The 24,650-nt window shown below is 36.9% G+C and overlaps 1 protein-coding gene across 3 annotated transcripts in view; it reads right to left on the bottom strand.

Annotated features, from left to right (window-relative positions):
- Window positions 1–21,234, bottom strand: part of LOC121373998 (glutathione hydrolase 1 proenzyme-like) — a 49,299-nt gene extending 28,065 nt beyond the window's left edge. For 2 of the 3 annotated variants that reach the window (XM_041500870.1, XM_041500862.1), the window contains exons 1-6: window positions 20,577–21,234; window positions 7,484–7,678; window positions 6,318–6,415; window positions 4,217–4,333; window positions 1,651–1,855; window positions 731–882 (exon numbers count right to left, since the gene is read on the bottom strand). In XM_041500870.1, the coding sequence (XP_041356804.1) occupies window positions 731–882; window positions 1,651–1,855; window positions 4,217–4,333; window positions 6,318–6,415; window positions 7,484–7,678; window positions 20,577–20,611 (802 nt within the window). In that variant the 5' untranslated portion in view covers window positions 20,612–21,234. Of the gene's footprint in view, window positions 1–730; window positions 883–1,650; window positions 1,856–4,216; window positions 4,334–6,317; window positions 6,416–7,483; window positions 7,679–20,576 lie in introns of those variants that run through there. The other variant, XM_041500880.1, reaches the window with a different exon arrangement.
- Between the last annotated feature and the right edge of the window lie 3,416 nt (window positions 21,235–24,650).

Genomic DNA, 24,650 nt, shown 5'->3' with positions numbered 1-24,650 from the left:
TTAGCAAAATGTATATAATATGCATATAATGCATATATATATATATATATATATATATATATATATATATATATATACATGTATATCTTTGAGCCGCGTTTACTCTGTTTATGGCGTCATGCTAAGTTGTTTTGGGGTTGTTTTTAATTGGTGCATTAGACAATATAAAAAATTATCTTGTGCACATTTTCAAAGTTCTTTGTTCAATACTTTTGTTCGCTATTCAACCTGAACAAGTGGGACACATATTTAGAGACAGTTGCGGATCCAGGGATTTGTTGGGAGGGAGACGCCGGACACAGGAATTGGCACTTGAACAGGCTACTGTTACTTTTGTGTTGTTGGTTACGTTGGCGAAGAACAGAAAGAAAGAGGAACGCGCGCCAAACGTCGCCACCCCTGGATCCGCGACGGTAAGGTGCATTAGTGTAGGCAGACTATAAGTCAAATTCCCCAATAAACATAATTTCGAGTTTTGAAATGCAGATGCGTATTAATTTCGCGTCGTTCGCGCCCAACCAATTTATACGCACGCATTATTTTCAAACGCATTATTTTTTACAAATGCCAACAGTCATTTGCGAAATTTAAACATCGCGAACATGCGCTAAGGTGCGTATTCGCGAAAAAATCCCACACAAGACATGTCGCAACATTAATCTGGTTTACAGTATACTATTTTCATCAATATTTTACTATGTTTTTACGGAAAACCCAAAACCCATCTTACCCATATCCTGTACATATTTAGCTAAGTTCTGGTTTACGTGGGTTACATTTGGACCCAGCTCTGCTATAGCGTGCAATGTCCGAGATAGATTTGTCATCATAACCCTGTCTCCTTCTTTCAGTGGATCGCCATGCTTGTCGCAGAATACAGAACTACAAAACAAATAAAACACAAACATTACAGAACATTACATTTCCCCCATTAGCATTAAGCGATCTGTTATAAGAACTTTCCCCACAAAGAGAAGACAGCACATACCACGACCTTTGATATACCAGTCGCGAGGGCTGAATGGGATCGGTGTGTTTCAATTTTGATAGAAACCAGTTTTATTATACTGAATTATGACACGAGTCTGGTTCCCATAAAGTATGTACCAGTTCGCAATTCGTCGCACACCAACAAAAATGTATACTAAAGAGCAAAAGAAACGCAGTACTATATTGAATTAATTTCATGATTGCATTAATTTCATGATTTTCATGATTGCATTAATTTCATGATTTTCATGATTGCATTAATTTCATGATTTATAGTATACATTTTCATGATACCATTTTTCCGATAAATAGACTGCGTGATTTTAGTAGACACAAAAAACAATAGAATTCAAACTGAATAATTAAAAAAAAATTTGAAGAAGCCGAAATTAATATTTGCGTTTCTATTGTTATTAAGTATATATACAAAAATAAGCGCAGACATTCTACGGCGTGTCAAAGATTTGATGGGAACCTGGGCCCAAATTTTCGAAGCGATCTTAGCGCTACGATATCGTAAAAACCATCGTAGGCTATGACGTCACTATAGTGTGTGTCGTAGTGACGTCATAGCTTACGACGGTTTTATGATATCGTAGCGCTAAGATTGCATCTAAAATCTCTAGCCTTGATTAACAACAAACTGCAGAAAGTATTCACCAGAAATCAGGGTAAACTACAAAATTGATTTTATAATCATATTTCATTTTCCTCAGTGCACGTGCCGTCGCTTGTGATAGCGGATGACCGTCTCGCGCCATTTTGATCGCAGGTTCAAACAGCTGTCTCCATGGCAACAGCCCGTACTTCTGGTGGGCAGCCCAGTAAGCCATTATCTCTCCCGGCACTGCTATGGATAATGGACCTGAAAAATAGATATAGAGTGAAAACATATCTCGATTTTCAAACGACCGAAGCAATAAGTTCGAAATATCAGTGAAAATTATGTCATAGGGCAGTTTATCGATCTCGAGATATTCTGGGTTCACGAGATACGTATATATTTTATGTAATATGACAATTCCTCGATATTTGGGTTATCGAGATAGCAGAGGTCGAGATAAGGACGTTTCACTCTATTTTTAGTTTTACGTTGGTGCTGCGGGTGCGAATCCAAGGGGATGGGCTGGAAGTAATACCCTCCCCACTCACACATCGTATTTGAAGCACCCCAAGAATCTAGTGTTTAGCAGAAGAATACAATATATTTATTGGTTTTCAGTGGAGAACGTAATTTCTTGGCCAACTTGATATTTCTGTGGACGATTACTATATAGATAATACTCATTAATGTAGTCTTGAATACATTAGATACCTTTTAAAATTTTGCATCCTCTCTCTGAATTCTGAAGGTGTCCTTTTTAAACTTTGCACCCCTCCCTAGAAAAATCCTGCATCCGTCCTTACTGCTTATATCCACATGATGTTCAATCACGCTGTTATGGGCACATCTCAATGTAATGGCCTCACACGACCCCATTGAGTTAAATACTGTTAAAGGGACATACCCTAGTGTTTAAACGCTACACCATAATTTTCACTATTAAAGTGGTTTATGATCACTGAAATCAAACATTACTTATATTATATTGTTTAGATTTTCCATTTCCCTACAACCGAAGTGTTCCTGGTTATCCTGTTTTTTCTATTACCACAAAATGCATTTTTTCATATTTTTAAAAACGCACGTGCGTCTGAGAAGTAACGGTTATGGAGTCGCGTTTTAGTCTATTTGTAAGGGCATTTCAACGTCACAGACTCTTTTTTCATTCTATTGTATCCAAATTTGTTACAGATTTGTAAATTAACCAAAATGTACGGGTTGAAACTAGAGTCTAGGAGAAAAGTATGCCTTAATGTTTAAAAACTAGGGTATGTCCCTTTAATTATTTGTAAATTGAATGTGATATATTGAGATTATTATACGAACTTGTGTGTCGTACTGATTTTACGAAACGAGTGTCAGGATTATTGTATTACCTGAGCGAGAACAAGGCTAATACATGAATCCTGACACGAGTTTCGTAAAACCAGTACGATTGACACGCGAGTGTAATAATTTCTTTATTATCCATATTATCCATGATATTATTTCATGAATAACAAGCTAGGACCATGCCAAAACGTTTCAAACGTAACTAGAAGGCGACGAAGAAACGACATCAGTTTCCGAAATGACGTCATTTTGGTATGCGATTACACCTAGATAAGACTGGGAAAGCCGCATTAGGTTATGACGTCGTTTTCCAAAATTACGTCATATGGATAATAATTGTGTTTATATATATATATATATATATATATATATATATATATATATATATATATATATATATATATATATATATATATATGTCAATGCAAGTATGAATCACAAAACGGCTTTATGGTGTAATGTAACTGAATGTTCCTGCCAATATGGACGAAAATATATATAAAGAATATAGAATAAAAAAATATATGTCCGACTATGTTTAATTGTATTCTTAATTTCGTGTGTATTCTTAATTTCGTGTGTTGCGTCTTTCACAAATTACACTAACACAAAAATAAAATGTGTTACAATATTTTTCAATTGTAATGAGTGATCCAGAGCTATTTCATTTATTAACAACGTTTATTCATCTATAGTTATTTTTGTGCTTATATCCAATTAAGGATTCAACCACGCTCTCCTGGCCACACACTTCACCTTCCTGGGCTGTTTGTTCAAGTCAATGGATTAGTGGTTAGTGGTTAGTTAGAGATAAGTCGGTATAGAGGCCTTACACGTACCTATTGGAAAGGAAAGGAAATGTTTTATTTAACGACGCACTCAACACATTTTATTTACGGTTATATGGCGTCAGACATATGGTTAAGGAACACACAGATATATAGAGAGGAAACCAGCTTCATGGGCTACTCTTTCCGATTAGCAGCAAGGGATCTTTTATATGCACCATCCCACTGACAGGGTAGTACATACCACGGCCTTTGATATACCAGTCGTGGTGCACTGGCTGGAACGAGAAATAGCCCAATAGGCCCACCAACGGGGATCGATCCCACACCGACTGCGCATCGAGCGAACGCTGTACCACTGGGATACGTCCCGCCCCCGTAAATATTGAGTCGTTAAACTCACTCTGAGCTGAGTGGGAGCCGGTACCGGGAAAAGAACCCAGTACCTACCAGCCTTATATCCGATGGCTTAACCACTACGCCACCCAGATGGGTTACTAACCCCGAGAAAAAGACTGGTTCACATATCTCTGTTGTGTCGCTGCACGTGGCGCTGTTTCTCTCCCATTGATGACGTCAGCTGCGTGCGATGATTTATTGTAGATGACCATAAAACACCCTGGAAATAGTAAAATAAAAATAATCACCAAAACAAAAGTTATATAGAAAAAATTATTAGATGAAAATAATGAAAAACTCTTTTAAAAAGGGACGCAATTTTTACAACCTTAAAATAAAAAGCAATTCACAAAATTTAAGTTATATAGAAGATTTGATCAGACGAAAATACAAACTCTTCTTCTAAAAGGGTGGCAGGTCTTGCAATCTTAAAATAGTTAAATAAAAACAATTCACAAAACTAAAGCTATATAGAAAAAACTATTAGACGAAAATAATGACAAACTCTTCTAAAAGGGAGGCAAATCTTGCAACCATAAAATAGTCAAATAAAAACAATTCACAAAACTAAAGCTATATAGAAAAAACTATTAGACGAAAATAATGACAAACTTTTCTAAAAGGGAGGTAAGTCTTACAACCTTAAAAGGCTAAAAAAAAACCAACACCCACCAAACAAGCAAACTATTTCGTGTTGAACAGAATGCTATCTCTTTAAACAGGAAACATTCTGAAATTATGATACGTCTTTCTAGTATCTATCTCTCTATCTATCTGTCTGTCTGTCTGAATGTCTGTCTGTCTGTCTGTCTGTCTGTCTGTCTGTCTGCCTGTCTGTCTGTCTGTCTGTCTATCTATCTATCTATCTGTCTGTCTATCTATCTATCTATCTATCTATCTATCTATCTATCTATCTATCTATCTATATGTCTGTCTGCATGTCTATCTATCTATCTCTATCTATCGGCTTTTAAAAATAATACATGGTAAAAAATAGTTCTTCCGTTGTAAGGGTCGACGTTGTGGCGTGTTGTTTTAAATGTTTAAGACTTTTGCGTTTATTACGGGTCATACTTTGCTCAAACACTGATCTATATATATCTATATATATATATATATCTGTGTGTCTATCTGTCTGTCTATATGCCTGCCGGTCTGACACATAGATATATCAGCTTTCCGTTTCTTATTTACTTCAAACCAAACAGGAATTACTGACAACATCATAAAATTTCTTTTGCTGGAACGAAATATAATTAAGTTGTCCGCTAGACTAGTTTTTTGCGTCTAATGTTAGACGGATGTGATGTGCCAGAAGACGAGGGTACCAGTCAAATTATACGCGGGCTCCCTGCTTCGTTAACACATCACTGTAGGTTTCATAGTGCCAAAGTGCACCATCAAATATTTACGGAGTAAAAGCAGCTGTTGGTGTGATTGGTAGTAATATTTGACATTGTTTATTGTGCAAATACACCGGCTTCGGTGGCGTCGTGGTTAGGCCATCGGTCTACAGGCTGGTAGGTACTGGATTCGGATCCCAGTCGAGGCATGGGATTTTTAATCCAGATACCGACTCCAAACCCTGAGTGAGTGCTCCGCAAGGCTCAATGGGTAAACCCCTTGCACCGACCAGTGATCCATAACTGGTTCAACAAAGGCCATGGTTTGTGCTATCCTGCCTGTGGGAAGCGCAAATAAAAGATCCCTTGCTGCTACTCGGAAAGAGTAGCCCATGTAGTGGCGACAGCGGGCTTCCTCTCAAAATCTGTGTGGTCCTTAACCATATGTCTGACGCCATATAACCGTAAATAAAATGTTTTGAGTGCGTCGTTAAATAAAACATTTCTTTTTTGTGCAAATACTATTATCCATTAACAATTAAAAAAATACATTTTTATTTGTTATACAGTTGTTATGCAGTATATACCAGAGGTTCAAACTAATGCGGGGTACCCCCAAAAAATGGAACTGCAATTTTTGAGCAAAAATGACGGTTGCTATTAAAAACATTAATTAAATCTCTTAAATGGTATGTGATCCCCCCCCCCCCTTTTCTTCCAGGTAGATTAGATGTGAGGTGCCACACTTTTTATTGCTGTACTTCCTGGGTGTATTGATACGTTGCTTATATCAGTTTTATTAGTAAACGTTAACATTATCGGCAATAGGAATTGATTTGGGCTATTAGAACCTGTACATACCACCACCAATCCCCATGCTGTGAGGGTGCCTGACTCCATTACAGAGAAGAGCTGCTATCGCGGCATCCACTGCGGACCCTCCAGCCAGTAGGATATCCCTGAACAAATATATAGTCTTTACATTACAAATTTCAACATTAAAAGACATGGGGAAAAGTGCAGTAATAAACTCTGAATTGTATACTACTATAAACAGATTTTATAGCTATACCATCACGTTTTGTTGTTTTTTAACGTCTTGAAACAAATTTTATATAAAAGTTTATATTGAAATTAGTTTCCGGCATACTTCGTAATTCACCCGAATCATTTCGTATACACTCGGCATAATCCCGAATGTTTTCAAAATCTTTTCAAATCACTGGCATGATTTTACAAGTAAGGTTTTGATTGGTCGAATAAAAGGTCAACTGGACATGAGCTCCAACGGGGTACTGTTAGATCCACAGGTAATAGTAATTAACCAGTGGAGCTAATTTTAATTAGATTGAGATTTATGTGTATTATATTCCTGAACCAAAAGACATAATATGTGTATTGCATCCCTAAATAGATTTATGTATATTATTTTCCTGAACAAGTGGATATTTGTGTATGGAAACCGTGAACAGATATATGTATATTAAATCTTAGAATAAACAGATATTTTGTATTCCATCCATCCCTGGAAAAGCAGATATGCTTGTATCGTATCCTTGAACAGATTTATTTGTGTATTTTATCCCTGGGCAAGCAGATATTTGTGTATTGCATACCGTATCAGTTATATGTGTTATATCCCGGCATAAACAGCTATTTGTGTATTGTATCCTTGTGCAAGCAGATATTTGTGTGTTGTATACCTTATCAGTTATATGTGTTATATCTCGGCACAAACAAGCAGACACGTGTGTACTTTATTCCTGAACAGATATTTGTGTATCGTATGCCTGAACAAATGTATGTGTATTAAATCCTTGTACAAGCCGACATACATATACGAAAACATTAACTTTTAATTTATTGCCTATTTCGTGTTGTTCCTTAATTACTATATCCTGGTTCGTTGCACCTGTTCCATGTCATTATAATCTACATTAGATACGGCCATATCGTGTTCGGTGGATGCATTTCAATAAACACATTTTTAAAATAACTGAAAACTTTCCGCCTTTTTATACTTATACCTGCCGACGTCGGAGCATGCCGCGTGGTCAGTTGCTACGGCGCCCACCGCCAGACGTCGCTGATGTTGCTGCTGTAAGCCAAACGTTATCCCCACAGCAATGATGACAGCACTGGTGAACAGCAGAATAACAACACCAATGATGAACGCTTTTCTCGTAGAACACGATCTCTTTAGTCGAAGGATTCTCGGATAACTGGAAAAAAGTTTAAAGTGTGATTTGTTTAACGAAACCACTGGAGCACATTGATTTATTAATCATCGGTATTGGGTGACAATGATTTAGTAATTTTTGACTCTTAGTTTAAGAGGAAGCCGGCTACATTTTCCCATTAGCAGCAAGGGATATTTGATATTTTATATACACTTTTTTACTCGGACAGGATAGCACTTATCACGGTCTTTGATATACCAGTCGTGGAGCACTGATTGAGACGGAAAAAACCCAATCAGAGAGAGGGTCCACTGAAGTCGTTCGATTTTACAACACCTTAGTTAGACCCCCCCCCCCCCCCCCCCCCCGCCTTGAGGAAACGGGATGGGGTCTAGCTCAGTCTGTAGCTCTCCTGAGGTGCAAGGGTGGTAGGATCGAAACCCCTCGGTGGAACGATTCTCTGGGTTTTCCCCGTAGATATATCAAGGGCCGTGATGTGTGCAGTCCTACCTGTGGAAAGTGTTCATAAAAAGACACCTTGCCACTAATGGTAAAATGTAGCCGGTTACCAAATATTTGACTTCCATGATTAATAAATCAATCCAATAGACCGTGATTAATACATGGATGTGCTCTAGTAGACACAAATTTTAACTTTGAAGAAGCACACACACACACACACACACACACACACACAGACACAGACACACACACACACACACACACACACACACAAACACACACAAACACACACGCACACGCACAATTAACTTGTTTAAACTAAAAGGAAAAAAAAGTTGTTTTCAACATTTTCACAAGCTTATTACAATATTTAAGGTTATTATGAACAAAACCTGATTTATAAGGATAATTTCAACTCGATTTCAAATCCTCCCCCCTCCCCCCCCCACCGGACACCCACCCACCCACACCACCACCACCACCACTACCACCCACCACTATTTGCTCGTGTAACTAGTTCCACCAATCACAACTACGGCTTCTTTTATCCTGCACATATTTCATGGCGCACCTTAAACATAGGGTTACTCTTTTCGATTAGCAGCAAGAGATCTTTTATATACACCATCCAGCAAACAGGACGGTACATACTACCGCCTTTGCTACACATGTTGCGGAGTACTGCCTGGAACGAGAAATAGACCGATGGGCCCATCAAAAACTATTCATACTAAACAGCCACGGTGGTGTCGTGTTTACGCCATGGGACATGAGGCTGGTAGGTACAGGGTTGGTAGCCCGGTACCGGCTCCCACCCAGAGCGAGTTTTAACGACTTAGTGGGTAGGTATAAGGCCACTTACACCCTCTTCTCTCTCACTAACCGTTAACCACGAACTCACTGTCCTGGTTGCCCAGATAGCTGAGGTGTGTGCCTAGGACAGCGTGCTTGAACCTTAATTGGCTATAAGCACGAAAATGCGTTGAAATGAAAAATTAAATATATACACCATCCACCAAACAGGACGGTACATACCACCGCCTTTGCTACACATGCATGTTGCAGAGTACTATCTGGAACGAGAAATAGCCCAGTGGGCCCCCCCCCCCCCCCCCCCCCCCCCCCCCACCCCCAATGATCCATACTAGATCGATCGCGGATCAAACCAGTGTTTTACCGCTGGGTTACGTCCTGCCCACAGCCTTATCGAGAACACTATATATATATATACTTTATTACACTAGAACTGGGTTAGTAAAACGCGTTGTAGACTTGGCATAAAAAAAGAGAAGTCAATGGGGCGACACACTAACCCACTGACTTATGTCTGGACAAAACTGTCAAGGCAGCTTAGAGCTGGTTAGCATTTGTTATATTCAGGCGCGGATCTACTATATTTAATAGGAGTGGGGATGGATGAATATACGTCAATGACGTTGAGAAAACCATAGCAAATCCTAGTGCACCATTACTCGACCAATTACAACCAACAGTGCACCAAAAGTGCAACCAAAAGTGTAAACGATATTTTATGTACTAACATCTGGCATAATAGTGAAATACATGTAGATCGAAAACCATTTATATATAAAAAGTATGCCAGCAAAAGCAAAGTGACCTATTCGATGAACAAGGTGATATTTTGTCTTATGATAAATTTATAAATATATATCATACAACAACAAATTTCTTATACTATGTTTCACTGGTAAAAGCAGTAAAATCATACCTTAAAAATTTAGATACTTTGAAAGATGACAGTTTCACAACAATAAATAAACCCATTCTTCCATTTAAACTAAAACTATTGTTAAAAAGCCAACGATGTAAAGATATAATAAACTTCAAATCAGTAACGCCAAAATCACAAATTAAATACACGATTCAAGGATTTATTTTTACACCAAGTGATTGGGAACAGTACTATTTGCTACCTTTCCAATGCGTCAACGATTCAACTTTATTATGGTTCCAATACAGATTATTCCAAAGAATTTTAGCTACTAATACATTTTTACATATGATTCGCTACGTCGATTCGAATATGTGCAATTTATATAGTAATTATCCTGAAACCATATCACATTTATTTGTAGCGTGTAATGAGACCAAAAACGTATGTGATGCGGTACAAGCCTGGATATTAACTAAGACTGGGAATATAATTACTTTTAATAAAAATAATATCATGTTTGGTTTCATAAATAATGAAAAAGATAACTTTCTTAATTGACTAATTATAATATAAAATACTATATTTACTGTACAAAAATACAGAAAAAATGCTTCGAAATCACTGCCACTAAACACATATTACAAAAAACATTTGAAATAGAAAGATATATTCTATTTAAAAAATGTCATTATGAAACATTTATTAAAGAATTGTCCCCATGGCTCAACCTCTTTAATGAGTGAGTGATAGTGATATAGATGTAATTAATTATTAAGAAAATATAATGTATACATATATACATGTAGCAATATATATTAAGACTGATTTAGTGCATGGCTTGTTTGGAGATCGCAGGGTTTCATGTCTTATTTAATTCAAAATAACTTCTTTCCTTCTTATACCATCTATATCTGTCTTGTATTTTTCTTCTTTTTCTTCTTCTTCTTCTAAATCCTTTTCTGATTCTCACCCTTCTTATTCGATATTTTCTCTGTTCCCGTTTAAATCTCGGATCATAACAATAGTTATATTATAGATCACTGTCCATGTTCATCTGTATGTATGAATTGAACTTCACCCTGAATCAGTTTCTATTAGTTTTTGTTATTTTTAACACAATTTGTTACTGCTTAGACCATGGATACAAATGTAAAGCAGTGATTCGGGACTCCCAACTCAGACACTGCTATATGATCTGAGACAATAAATATGTATTAAAAAATTTAATAATAATAACAAAATAAACAAATAGTGCACCATTACTTGACCCATAGCAACTAATAATGCATTTTACATTACCCATAACAACCAATAATGCACCATTACTCGACCCATAGCAACTAATAGTTCACCATTACTCGACCCATAGCAACCAACAGTGCACATTACTCGACCCATAGCAACCAATAGTTCCCTTTACACGACACATAGCAACCAATAGTGTCCCTTACTCTACTCATAGCAACCAATAGTGCACCATTACAAGACCCATAGCAACCAACAGTACCCCTTACACGGCCCATAGCAACAGATAGTGCACCATTACTCGACCTATAGCAACCAATAGTGCACCATTACACGACTCATAGCAAACAATAGTGTCCCTTACACGGCCCATAGCAACCAATAGTGCACCATTACTCGACCCATAGCAACCAATAGTGCACCATTTCAAGACCCATAGCAACCAATAGTACCCCTTACACGGCCCATAGCAACCAATAGTGCACCATTAATCGACCCATAGCTACCAACAGTGCACCATTACTCAACCCATAGCAAGCAACAGTGCACCATTACACGACCCATAGCATCCAATAGTACCCTTACACGGCCCATAGCAACCAATAGTGCACCATTACTCCACCAATAGCAACCAATAGTTCCCTTTACACGACACATAGCAACCAATAGTGTCCCTTACTCGACCCATAGGAACCAATAGTGCACCAATATTCGACCCATAACAACCAATAGTACCCCTTACACGGCCCATAGCAACCAATAGTGCCCCTTACACGGCCCATAACAACACATAGTTCACCATTACTCGACCTATAGCAACCAATAGTGCACCATTAAACGACTCATAGCAACCAATAGTATCCCTTGCACGGCCCATAGCAACCAATAGTGCACCATTACTCGATCCATAGCAACCAATAGTGCATCATCACTCAACCCATGGCAACCAATAGTGTAGTGCACCATTATTAGACCCATAGCAAGCAGCAGTAATTCATTATTCGTCGATTTGATGTGTAAACACCAGAAACTGGATCAGAGACAATAGAGCTCGACATAATGAGAACATTTTGAAAAGCTGAAGTCATCTCTTTTCTTTCGTACAAAGTGGGATATATCGTTATGGGGAGTGGCAGTTCTCCTACAAGGTAGAGTATGTCATTCTATGGAATGGCAGTCCTTCAAACAGAGGATATATCATGCTGAAAAGTGGCAGTCCTACAAAGTAGATTATGTGATCCTTGGGAGTGGCAGTCCTCCTACAAAGCAGGATTATTAGTCTGAGAAAGTGGCAGCCCTCCTATAAGCCAGATATATCATCTTGGGGAGTGGCAGTCATCATACAAGCAGGATTACTAGAATCTATCACCGTTGTGAGGTATAGATAAGGCTATTCCAACCCGAGGGACAAAATGTTTTTTTTGTGAGAGCCGAGGTTTACCGAAGCCCTTAGACAAATATTTTGTCCCGAGGTGATTGATTCTTGCCATTTAATTACAGTATCAAAACATTAATTTTGCAAGCTACAATCTGTTTATTGCAGAACGATTCGTATACATTTTACCTGCAATCTCATTTAATCATACGCGGAAAAATATAGTCCACCTTGTGACGACATAATGTTCAACTTGCCAATAAATATAAAGTTGAAAATATTAATTTGTTTAAATATTTTTAAAACAATGATACAACGTGAAATAGCAAACAGAATTTTGAAAACCATGAATTATGACGTCAATCGTAGTAAAACATGAGTTATGGAATGAATGAATGAATGAATGAATGTTTAACGACACCCCAGCACGAAAAATACATCGGCTATTGGGTGTCAAACTATGGTAATGCAAATAAATAAAGTGATGATCAACATCAATATAAAAATTCAAGACAAACAAAAACAGTGTAAAGAACTGTGCAAAAACACAAATATCACAGAATTTTACGGATACTGAATTTTACTCAAAACTTCAATTTTGTGCTGTATTGGCCATTCTCAAAGAGAATGTTACACCCCTGCACCACGGTGAGGTTACAGCACACGCAGGGGATGAGTTATGGCGTCACGCGTATGTAGATATCGTCTAGCCCTCGGGTCGGACAGATTTATCTAGCCCTAGGGTCAGACAGATTTTTCTAGCACCGTGCAAAAGCTGGATAACCCTGTCCAGTGGTCAAGAAATATCGTTCTGAAAATAACTTAATCATGATTTGAACCATCTAATGTGTTAAAATATTAAAGATAAACACTGGCGTAGGAAGCGGGGGGGGGGGGAGGGGGGCAAGGGGGCATGTGCCCCGCCCCCACCCACCCACACACACACACTTTTCGGATATTTTGCTTTATATTTGCTAGTTAATAGTGTAAAAGTGTGTAAATATAAAAGTGTGACCCCCACACTTTTTGGCACCATATTAAAAATCTTGAATAAGTTAGAATATAAATTGACAACTTGGCGAATATTTAAATATACTATGATATAAAAATCGAAAACATGTGACATAATCGTGCGTATTTTGCTCATCATTTTGCGGATTTAAAAATAGTATAAACTCTTAAGTAAGGAAAATATAATCACAATTATAGAGGTCTGTTGGAAACCAAAGCGATACCAGCCTAGGGGCATAGCTTGGTCTGGATCAGGGGAGGCGGGGGGTCCAATATGAACATTGTGGACCTTTTTGTCTGCATTTACTCTGGAAATATTGCACTGTGAAAAATGTTTAGTTATGTGGAACAGACCCTTTGCTCAACTCCCCAGCCTGCGCCCCTGGATGAAGCTGTTAGTTAACTGTTTCACCGCCCCTCCCCCTCCCCCAATCTTTACCCGTTAATTTCCACCAACGTTAAATTGGCGATTTAATTTTATATCTCATGTCACATCCCATATAATATATATATATATATTTGCGCACCAAATAAAATAGTCTCAAACCTACTGTAAAGTTTATAAATGGTTGACATTTGGTTCGTGTAGACGCATAATAATTGCACATATCGTCTCATAATGTAAATAATTTCATGAAAAATAGTTGACTTTTTCCTCGAATCTGTTTATTATATACTGTGTGCAAAAACAGGGCGGGGTCTAGCTCGGTCGGACCCATTCTTTGAGTGAGTTTATTTCTCCGCTCCAACCAGAGTCCCACGACTGGTGTATCAAAGGTCGTGGTATGTGTTGTTTTGTCTGTGGAAAATTGTATATAAAAGATCCCTTGATGGTAATGAGAAAAAATAGTGGGTTTCCTCTGACGACTACGGGGGTTGGGACGTAGCCCAGTGGTAAAGCGCTCGCTCTGGGATCGATTCCCGTCGGTGGGCCCATTGGGTTATTTCTCGTTCCAGTCAGTGTACCACGACTGGCATATCAAAGGCCGTGAAATGTACCACTCTGTCTGTGGAATGGTGCATATAATAGATCCCTTGCTGCTAATCGGAAAGAGTAGCCCATGAAGTGGCGACAGCGAGTTTCCTCTCTCAATATCTGTGTGGTCCTAAACTATATGTCTGAATAAAATGTGTTGAGTGCGTCGTTAAATAAAAGATTTCCTTTCTTCCTGATGACTACGAGTCAAAATTACTAAACGATAAACATATAGTAGCAAATTATTAATAAATCAATGTGCTCTACTAGTGTCGTTAAACAAAACAAGCTTCAACTTGTTTGTGCAATGCATGCACTGGAATGTTTCCGTGAGTAACTAGTCTTTGAATAAGGACTAATGGTTTGATATTAGAGAAAGTTCGCAACCACACCGTTACTGTTACGGATAGTGACAGGTCACCACTTTAGTTGGTGACGTCACAACAGTTTTCCTCCCGTTCTTTACGATTAAAAGAGCCCCTTTGGGGACATGCTGATATTTATTTTTATCTCGTGCGCACGAGTTAATATCTCGTGTCCACGAGTTAATATCTCGTGCGCACGAGTTAATTAACGCGTGTGCACGAGTTATTTATCTCGTGCCCACGAGTTAATATCTTGTTTTAGTTTCTAGTCATCATATATTTAGACATTGGATGTTTTGCACATATTGTGCTTATTATGAATCGTTATGACTGCAAAATTAGTAGCGTAGTACAGATAGTTTTTGTTTTCATACGTTCGTCGAAGACAGGGGACGTATTACTGCATGACATGCAACGTTTAAACATTCTGTTGCTTAGTCACAATATCCCCATTTCGCTGGGGTGTACATCTCTCATAGATTTGGTCTACTGAAACAGTATTTCGTGGCATAGCAATCTGAATAATCATTTCGTTTAAATAAGATCATGCATTTTTATAACCTTTTTATATCTTTGTTTATTGACTTTCAACGTTTAAAGATTAAACGAAATTAAGCTTGATGTGAAAGAGTGTCATTGCTTGGTAGTTTGTTGATATTTGTGTGTGTTAATATTCATTATTGATTCCCCCAATATGAACTCATGCGTACGAGTCATGCAGTTAAGGTAGCACAGTAAGCTTTTCAAACTACTCGTCATTTTACACAATGTGTAATTCGAGAATAATAGTACTGGGTATTAGCATCAATGTGCGTATGCTACCTTGACGTTCATATGTTCTAGATCTTCTATATGTTTTGCTTCCAGGTCTCTCATAACTCAAATTGTTTTTATTTATTGTGTCTCCTTGACTCTTTTTCAGTTTCGTGTCTCCCTTGATGCTACTCTGTTGCAATAGTTTACCTGGCCCCGTGCTTATAAACCATAAAGTCTAGACTTTAATAAAGTCCAGACTTTAACGTCATGGCAACACCATTCAAATAGCATTACGTTAAAGTCTAGACTTTACTAAAGTCTAGACTTTAAGTTTTATAAGCACGGACCCAGGTAGTGGCCCTAAATGACCTTAGATGATGCCGGTGTAGGAGCCTCAAAACACTCTCCTGCTCCAAAACACTCCCAGCCCCAAAACACTCCCCCTTGGAGCCTCAAAACACTCTCCTGCTCCAAAACACTGTCCCAGCCCAAAAACACTCCCCCTTGGAGCCTCAAAACACTCCCCAACCCCAAAACACTTCCCCTAATTATGTAGGCTATACGTTTATATAACATTTAAAACATACAATCATAACATTTAGTTGATTTAAGCAATATTTATTTTCGTTGATTACAATCAAGTACGCGTTAAGCGTAATGATTCGGGATTCGTTAACTATCAACATAATGGCAATAATTTGTATAGTAAGTGAAAATGTCTGTTGTGAAGGTTAATATATATATATATAGATAGCTAGATAGATAGATAGATAGATAGATACATACATACATACATACATACATACATACATACATACATACATACATACATAGATAGATACATAGATATAAGCATATACATAGATAGAGATAGATACAAATAGATAGAGATAGAGATAGTTAGATAGATCTACACCGGAAGTTAAGCATTATAAAAACAGACTAACAAAAATCTAGAAACGATTTGAAGTAGAGCACGGAACATTAGAATATTTGACCAAATTGAATGTGTTATGGAGGTAAACCCTCATTTCATTTTATTATACTAATGTGTTTGTCTTACTATATAAATTATATTATAGTCAGATGCATTTTAAATACTTAAATGTTTAATTTGATCTTTCAAACAGCTACAGTAACATATTCTGTGAAAATTTTCACATCATACACCATCTCGGATATATCTGCCAATTTTCATGAACAAGAACACAAAAGGTCATATTCCTGTTATTAGATAGGAATATTAGGTACGGCGTCCTATCGAGTGAAGTAGTTATGCTTTTCACACAATGTTTTTCAGAAAAAAACAATCAAGGTCACAAAGGTAAAATTCTTTATCGCTTTTCTGTTTAAAATTTTTATGACATTATAAAACAATTTTTTTTAGAACTGACTAAGAAACACGTGACCAGGTTTCAAGTCATAAATGTCAACTGATTAATCTCTTCCGTCACTCGTAAACATCTTGTTGGGACATTATGAAGCAATGTTTTACGGTCAAAAGTCTCAGAAACACGTAACAAGTAAGCAAGTTTTAATGTCCAAGCGTCCAGGTCACGGTATTTTTTGGTGAAAATATGTGGGAAAAGTTTCAAGGTCAATGTCATAAAGGTGTATACTCATGCTGGCAAATAATTATTATTTGAACATTTCTCATAATTTAATAGAAATCATGTAAAGATTCAATGTCAGGTTCAGCTTCAAGGGATAAAAGCATACGAGGTGAACATGGTGTCACTGGGTATTCAATCAAAGGTCGGCTTTGATCATAATTCTTAACACACAAAACAGACTGGCAGCCTCGTAAGCATCGGCAGGACTTGACAGATTATGTTCCTCCGTGTACATTGTTGCCAGCTCGTACACATCCTTGTCACACGGCAGTGTATCGACGGAGCTGCTCATTTCAAGGCATATGTCCAGTTCTTCCATTTCAACAAGGTACTTGAAGTCGAGTGTTCCATATAATTCAGATAGGTTGTAAAGTGTGACAGGTCGCCCTCCATAACCTCTACTCCCAGCAATTATACGGATTATATGTGTATTCCATTCATTCACAAGATCTGCAATCTCCTTCTGGTAAAGAAATAAATGTGGCATACTACTTGCATAGCAAAATACATTTGAAAAATCGTGACATGTCACCTCCAAGTAAAGTTGGTATACCACCAGTATTCAATACAGCTGGTGCGAAATACCCACCGATTACATTTGGGTCATTGCTTGTTTTATTTACTTCCATCCAAATGATATGACGAGAAAACCCGTCGATATATCCATTTATGCATATTCCATATGGCTTTAGCTTATCATAAGAATCCAAATGCCATACGAAGTTTGGTCCTCTCGATATATATTCTCTTCTCTTAAGCTTCCTTTTCTTTCGTAGGGATACACCATGGGGGTCCAGTATTTGTAGAAAACATTCTAACGAGTTCCTTCTAAATGACAAACCCAGACTGAACACATTTCAGGTGCATCCATCTGTAACCATGAAGTAGACTCGATGTCCTCAGCTTATTTCTAAGAGAATCGGCTACACCAGCTATATCCGAATAATGTTTACGCATATACAGTCCCACTCCGTTCAGACACCTTTTTAAATGAAGCATGGACATACGTATGCCATGCTTTGCTGAAAGAAAGTGCAATATTTCAGCATAAGCCATGCCAAACATAAAATATGGCTGAATAAGATGTGTTTTGTGAGTCTCCATGTTGTTTATTCCAGCCGTATGCGCACGCATGTTAATATCTCGTGCGCACGAGATAATTAACTCGTGCGCACAAGATATTAACTCGTGCGCACGAGATAAAAAAACATATCAGCATGTCCCCAAAGGGGCTCCGTAGGTTATACATGTAACGGGGAGTAAATATTTGTAATTAGTTTATTTTGATACTTTATTTTAATTACAACTAAAGTAAAGTATTATTCTCTATTGGTACAATAGCTTATAAGTGTTATTTATTTATAGGTTTCGATGTGACAATTTTATCTGTGAGACTCATCGCCCACAGCGAAGGTGTGTAGTTGTTTTATTGTTTAAATCATGTGCGTTGCGTGTGTTGCACGAGCGTACTGGCCTGCGCTCGTGTCACTTGCAGCGGTTTCTATTATATTGTCTGTTTTGGAAATATGTATTTATCATGCATTTTATTTTGTGAATGATTGAATATGAATTGTATTTCTACACGTCTTAATTTATTATTTATATTCTTGATTGTATTTGTATATGCTTTTAAGTTCAAGTACGATGAAAATGTGAATGTATTAATGAAAGGATATATAAGTATAAATAACATAATGATGTAAATGTGATATTCGTGATTACTAATGTATTGTTTTTATTTTGTAGAGTCGTGTGTATAATTGTTCTATAGTTCTGGTTCCGCCTGGGAATAAATTCCTGAACCTTGACCCCGCCTTGTTTTTTTCTGTCCAACGACAACGAGTGTGTTATATACATAATAATGTTCGTGGCTAATGTATAATTTAAAAAGTAATAATAAATAACACTTCTGAGAATGCCGCCATCTTGAAGTCACTAACCGTGCCGATCTGCGAAACTAGCTAAATGAGTAGTACGGTTACCGAATCATAATTGGGCTGAACTTACGATTTTCTTTTTTTTCTTTTTTTTCCTTAAACGAAGTTATTTATGGTCTCATTACACAGATATCATCTGCCATTGAAACCCATGTTAAAGGGACACTTCTGAGTTTGCTGCAATTTTTAAGATGTTTTCGACTAACAGAGACTTTTTAACGATTGTAATTACATGTTAAATACAATGTTCTGCATAATGGTTGTGTATTAAATGTGTTTCTGATCGTTCTAATATTTGTACTAGGTTAAATTTAATTTTATTTCCTAAAATATATTTGGTACGAAATTATTGAAGACAAAATCCAGTTTGGGCTTCTTACAAATATTAAGACGACCAGAAACACATTGAATATACAGACATTGGTATTCGAAACAAGAAAATATATTTAATATGTAAGTTTAATCGTAGAAATATTTTATTAATCGGAAACATCTTACAACGCAGCAAACTCTGGACTGCCCCTTTAAATTGCCCAACTTCAAATGAAGATTGCCAATAGAACGGGTTCTCTTTGGCACTAACAACATACACCATTGTGAACATACATTATATAAGCATTTATTTTCACAACAAAATTGAGAACATTTCTGTCTCAGGTTTTTTTGTGTGTTTTTTGTGTTTGTTTGTTGTTTTTTTTTGGGGGGGGGGGCGGGGGTTGGGTTTGTTTGGGTTTTGCTATATGACCGCATCTGGCTGTAGTACCGGTCCGAACACGTGGTTCATTAACCGATTCATTCCGGCTATCTCTTGCGCTATACACCCACGTCCCAAAAGGTCAATGCACACACAATATTACAAAATAGCATGGGCAAATTACAGGCAAAACGCTTAACATTAAACATACATATTGTTTTAATTCTTCACCGTTTCCTGGAAGTGAATATGTTAACCATAGCATGTGTCACAATTAGGAACTATAGTGGACCGTGATCAATGAACTCTCACCGGAAATGATCTGTGTAGTGAGACCTAAGCATTGTAAATGTATGTAGCAACACGCGTATAAGCCATAAGCAGGCCTTGACAATTCGGCCCATTATGATTAGCTATCGGTATCCGTAACAGTAGGAGTCATTTCGATTCCATCCAGAATTTGTTTTACAATTTTTACGTCATACTGACTTTTACTCTAAGTTTTAATTTTATATATTTATGATATTTGTATTTTGTACACTGTGTTTTAATTTAACTGTTGAATTTTTATACTGATGTTGATAATCACTTTATTTGATTGAAATTACCATACCATCCAATAGCCGATGTATTTTTCGTGTTTGGGTGTCGTTAAACATTCATTCATTCATTCATTCGTTCATTCATTCATTCCGTAACAGAAAAATGTGCGATTACGAAACACGTCTATTACAAAATTATTATTAAATGGTAGTACAAAATGATTTTCAAAACAAACACACACACGCTACATATAGACTAGCTGAACCTAATTCCGTCTTCCTGACATACCTCCCTTGCGTTGCTTCAGTCTCAGAGTTCATCATCTCAACCAGCCAGTGCAAGGAAAAGCTTCACCCCTGTTGAAATAATTCTTCTTGGATATAACAATTAGTAGGTCCTTTGGAAACCGTTAAAACGGGAATGCCCCTAGCACATACAAACCACACACATTACACAACCAGAAACACAGGGTTGATGGCATATGTTATCTAACTCCTTGTGTTTCAATTGTGTTGCAATACATCCTACACAGAAAAGAAAAGAAGTCTTGTATAGCACATACAAACCAAAACACAAACACAATCAGAAACACAGATTTGATGTTATATATTATCTCATTCTTTGTATTTCAAGTGTGTTGCGATACAGCCTCCATGGAAGAGAAGTCTTGCATATCACATACAAACCATACACATACACAAGCAGAAACACAGGATTGATGTCATATAATAATAATTATTATCTTATTATTTGTGTTTCAAGTGTGTTTTGCGATACATCCTATATATTGGAAGAGAAGTCTTGCACAGCACATACAAATCAAAACACATACACAACCAGAAACTCAGAGTTAATGTTATATATTATCTGATTCTTTGTGTTTTAAGTGTGGTTTGCGATACATCCTCCAAGAAAGAGAAGTCTAGAGGAGTTAGGGATTGGAATGGACGGGATGTCGAGATGGGCGGTACATCTTACTTTATAGTTTTTATTCCTCTCATTAATAACCCTTCTTGTCGAGCCGTAGACGTGAGGAAGGGGTAATTTATTATCAAGTCCGTTGGTTAGGCGTGTGAACAGGGTCGGATCTAGCCTAACATTCCCACGATGGGGCGAGGGCAAAGAAGAAAGAAAAGTTAAACTTTGCTGTGTTTAATGACGCCACAACAGGACATTGATTTATTAACCATCGGCTATTGGATGTCAAGCACGTTGGTAATTTTGACAGGACAGAACAGAATAGAACTTTATTACACCCAGGCCGTTAGGCAACGGCATATGGGGAAACATGAATAATTACATAATATAATATGTGACAAGACAGGACAGGGTTTACAGGAGAACATTAAATAGTAAATAATATAGTATATGAATAGTTAAATTATATAAATACATTAATACTGAAATACAACGAGTGGATATAACAAAAATGCATATATACAATAAGCCAATTGAATAGATAATGATATTCATCACCAATATCGTTAGAATCACAAAGTGTGCACAACCTATTTTCTAATGGTGTATTATTCCACCGTCCTATTTCAATCGGGAGGTAATGATTTGATGTTCTGAATTTAAGAATAATGATCCATAGTTTTTCAGGCATTATGGTGAGGTATTTTTTAAAAATTAGCTGATTTTTAAAAATTGTATAATATTTTTCTCTAGACGATGATGCAGTGTTATTGTTCCACGTTTGAAGGTACTGGTCATGCTGCCTCAATTTGATATATTCAAGAAGTTTTTTTTTTGTTGAAAATCTTCGAGACAACCATATATCCGTCATACCTAGGTTGTTAAATAATTGTTTGATATGTTGGATCCAAGTGTAGTTGTGTCCATTTACGGATGAGTCCTGTAACATAAATGCATGCAATAGAAAGGATAGTTTTGTTTGTTTTCCTGATACAATTGTGGCCCAGAAATTTATCATTCTTTGTTGAATAATCAGTTTAATCGGTCTACGTCCTAGTTCTCCGTATAACATAAATATCGGTGTAACTTTTTTAACCGGGAGCAGGCGTCTCATAAAATTTATGTGTATGTTTTCAATGATGTCAGTGTTTTCATAACCCCATAATTCACATCCATACAGAAGAATAGGTAATACCATTGTGTCAAACAATTTTATCTTACATTCTATTGATAGATTGTTATCTTTAGATTTAGATAAAACGAAATACATTGCTTTTGTAGCTTGTTGGGATAAACATTTTCTTGTTGTGTTGAACTTGTTTTGCTTATTAAAAGTTAAGCCTAAGTATTTATATTCTTTAACGTTTTCCAGAACCGTATTTCCGATGGTAAATGTATTCTTGTAATCATTGGTTGTGCCATTGAAAATTAATATGTTTGTCTTGTTGATATTGACATATAGTCATCGAAGACGTTTGTTTTGTTCACTAGGGCGCATTGAATAATTAATCATCAGCTATTGGTTGTTAAATATTTGATAATTCTGACTCGTAGTCATCAAAGGAAACCCGCTACATTTTTTCCTAATGCAGCAAGGGATCTTTTCTATGCATTTTCAAACAGACAGGAAAGCACATACCACGGCCTTTGACCAGTTGTGGTGCACTGGTTGTAACGAGAAAACAAAACTATAGTCTTAGAAAGGAAACTCGCTGCATGTTTCCATTAGTAGCAAGGGGTCGTTTACATGCACCATCCCACAAACAGAATAACACATACCACGGCCTTTGATATACCAGATACCATTCGTGGTGTACTAGCTGGAACGAGAAATAACCCAAATGGGCCCACTGACGGGGATCGATCATAGACAGACCGCGCATCAGCAAAGAAAAAGGATGAAAGTATTGACAGTTTTACATGTTCTGTGTCTACCAAGATGGCATGTATAAATTACTCATGAAACTCCATAGTTAATTATGATACATTTTCCTGGATATTTTCCGTGTTTGTCCTTTTCTCAAGAATACATGAAATAGATAATAATAAACGAGTTACCAGTTATTATCACATTTATGTCCCCTGGTGAAATAATTTTCAGTTGTCACGAGCTTTAGCGAGTGACAAGTGAACATTTTTTTCACGAGGGACATAAATTTGATAATAACTGGTACCGAGTTTGTTATTCTATTTATTACCTCAGCTATTTGTTTCTCAAAAAGCCTTTATTTTTGACGCACATGCACGAAGGCCAACCTGTACAGAAACGATGTAAACCACTTTACGCATTGTTCTGAGAATTACTATAACTGTAATTTAATCACGTTCATATATAATTTTCAAAAACAAAAGTTATCTTTATTCTGATACAAAACCTATAAGGAATGACATTAAAATGACATTTTGTTATAAATTTAACACCAAAAACAGAGAGCCGTAAACTCAAACTCTTTTAACTACATGACGTCATTGTGTGTGTTCGCCAAATCGTCTTGACGTCATATTTAGTACCGACACGTTCATTGGATTGTAAGCGTCAAATCGTCCAATAGTATTGTTTGTTAGACCAATGCAGAATATTTCTTACTGAGAAACTATAGAAAACCTTTTTTTCCTGTTATGAGTGACCGCTGGGGTAATACATACTGAGGAAGCACCACATGTTATCAATCTTTTTCAATATCTTCTGCATACACATAACATTAATTCCAGTGTTTTATATCCACGAAATGGTATAGTATAAGTCACTTGGTTAAAACTAGGTGGTGCTTAATTATTTTCCAGGTGTATACATGACAGTATCCAGTCACATTTCCAAACGGTTCACTAAAGGTAGTATTAAACCAAATAACTTCCGGCTGGGTCAAAGTTCGAGGTGCAGGGAACTTTTGATAGAGAAGTGAACACCACAAGTCCTGTGATTGGTTATAAATGTGAGTGTGTTGGTTGTAAAAAATAATAGTTTCATCTGGGTAAAATAAATGTGCAATTTTATTTCATCTAGTACCAATGTGTCAGGTAGCCTTGTGCTTGAAACATGTATGGGGTACCTGTAAAAAAAAGTACTCAAATTTTGTGCGAAACTAGGGTAGTCATAGACGCTACCCGTTATCTCAGAAACGAGCAGCTTGACCCCCATTTTTTTCTGATTCATTTTAAGTGTAAGGGGTGGTAGTATTTATATCCGTGGCGTTTATGTCGGTTGATACGTTGCAGGTAGGAGTTTTAGCCGTATATGTTACTATTGTCGTCTATGGGATTTGATTTGGTAGTATACACCCTAAAGCCTCAAAGTGTATAGTGTTAACGTTTAACAACTCTACACAATATTCCTATGTATGAAGAAGACAGAGACCAAGTACAGACCGATTTTATTTACAACTACAAGAATACATGAATGCCTAAACATTGAATACACATAGTATTTCACTATTTATACCAGTA

This window comes from Gigantopelta aegis, chromosome 1 (genome assembly GCF_016097555.1).
Source record: "Gigantopelta aegis isolate Gae_Host chromosome 1, Gae_host_genome, whole genome shotgun sequence".
Classification (NCBI taxonomy): domain Eukaryota; kingdom Metazoa; phylum Mollusca; class Gastropoda; order Neomphalida; family Peltospiridae; genus Gigantopelta; species Gigantopelta aegis.
The sequence above is the reverse complement of the archived record's forward strand: the minus strand, read 5'-3'. Positions and strand labels throughout refer to the sequence as shown.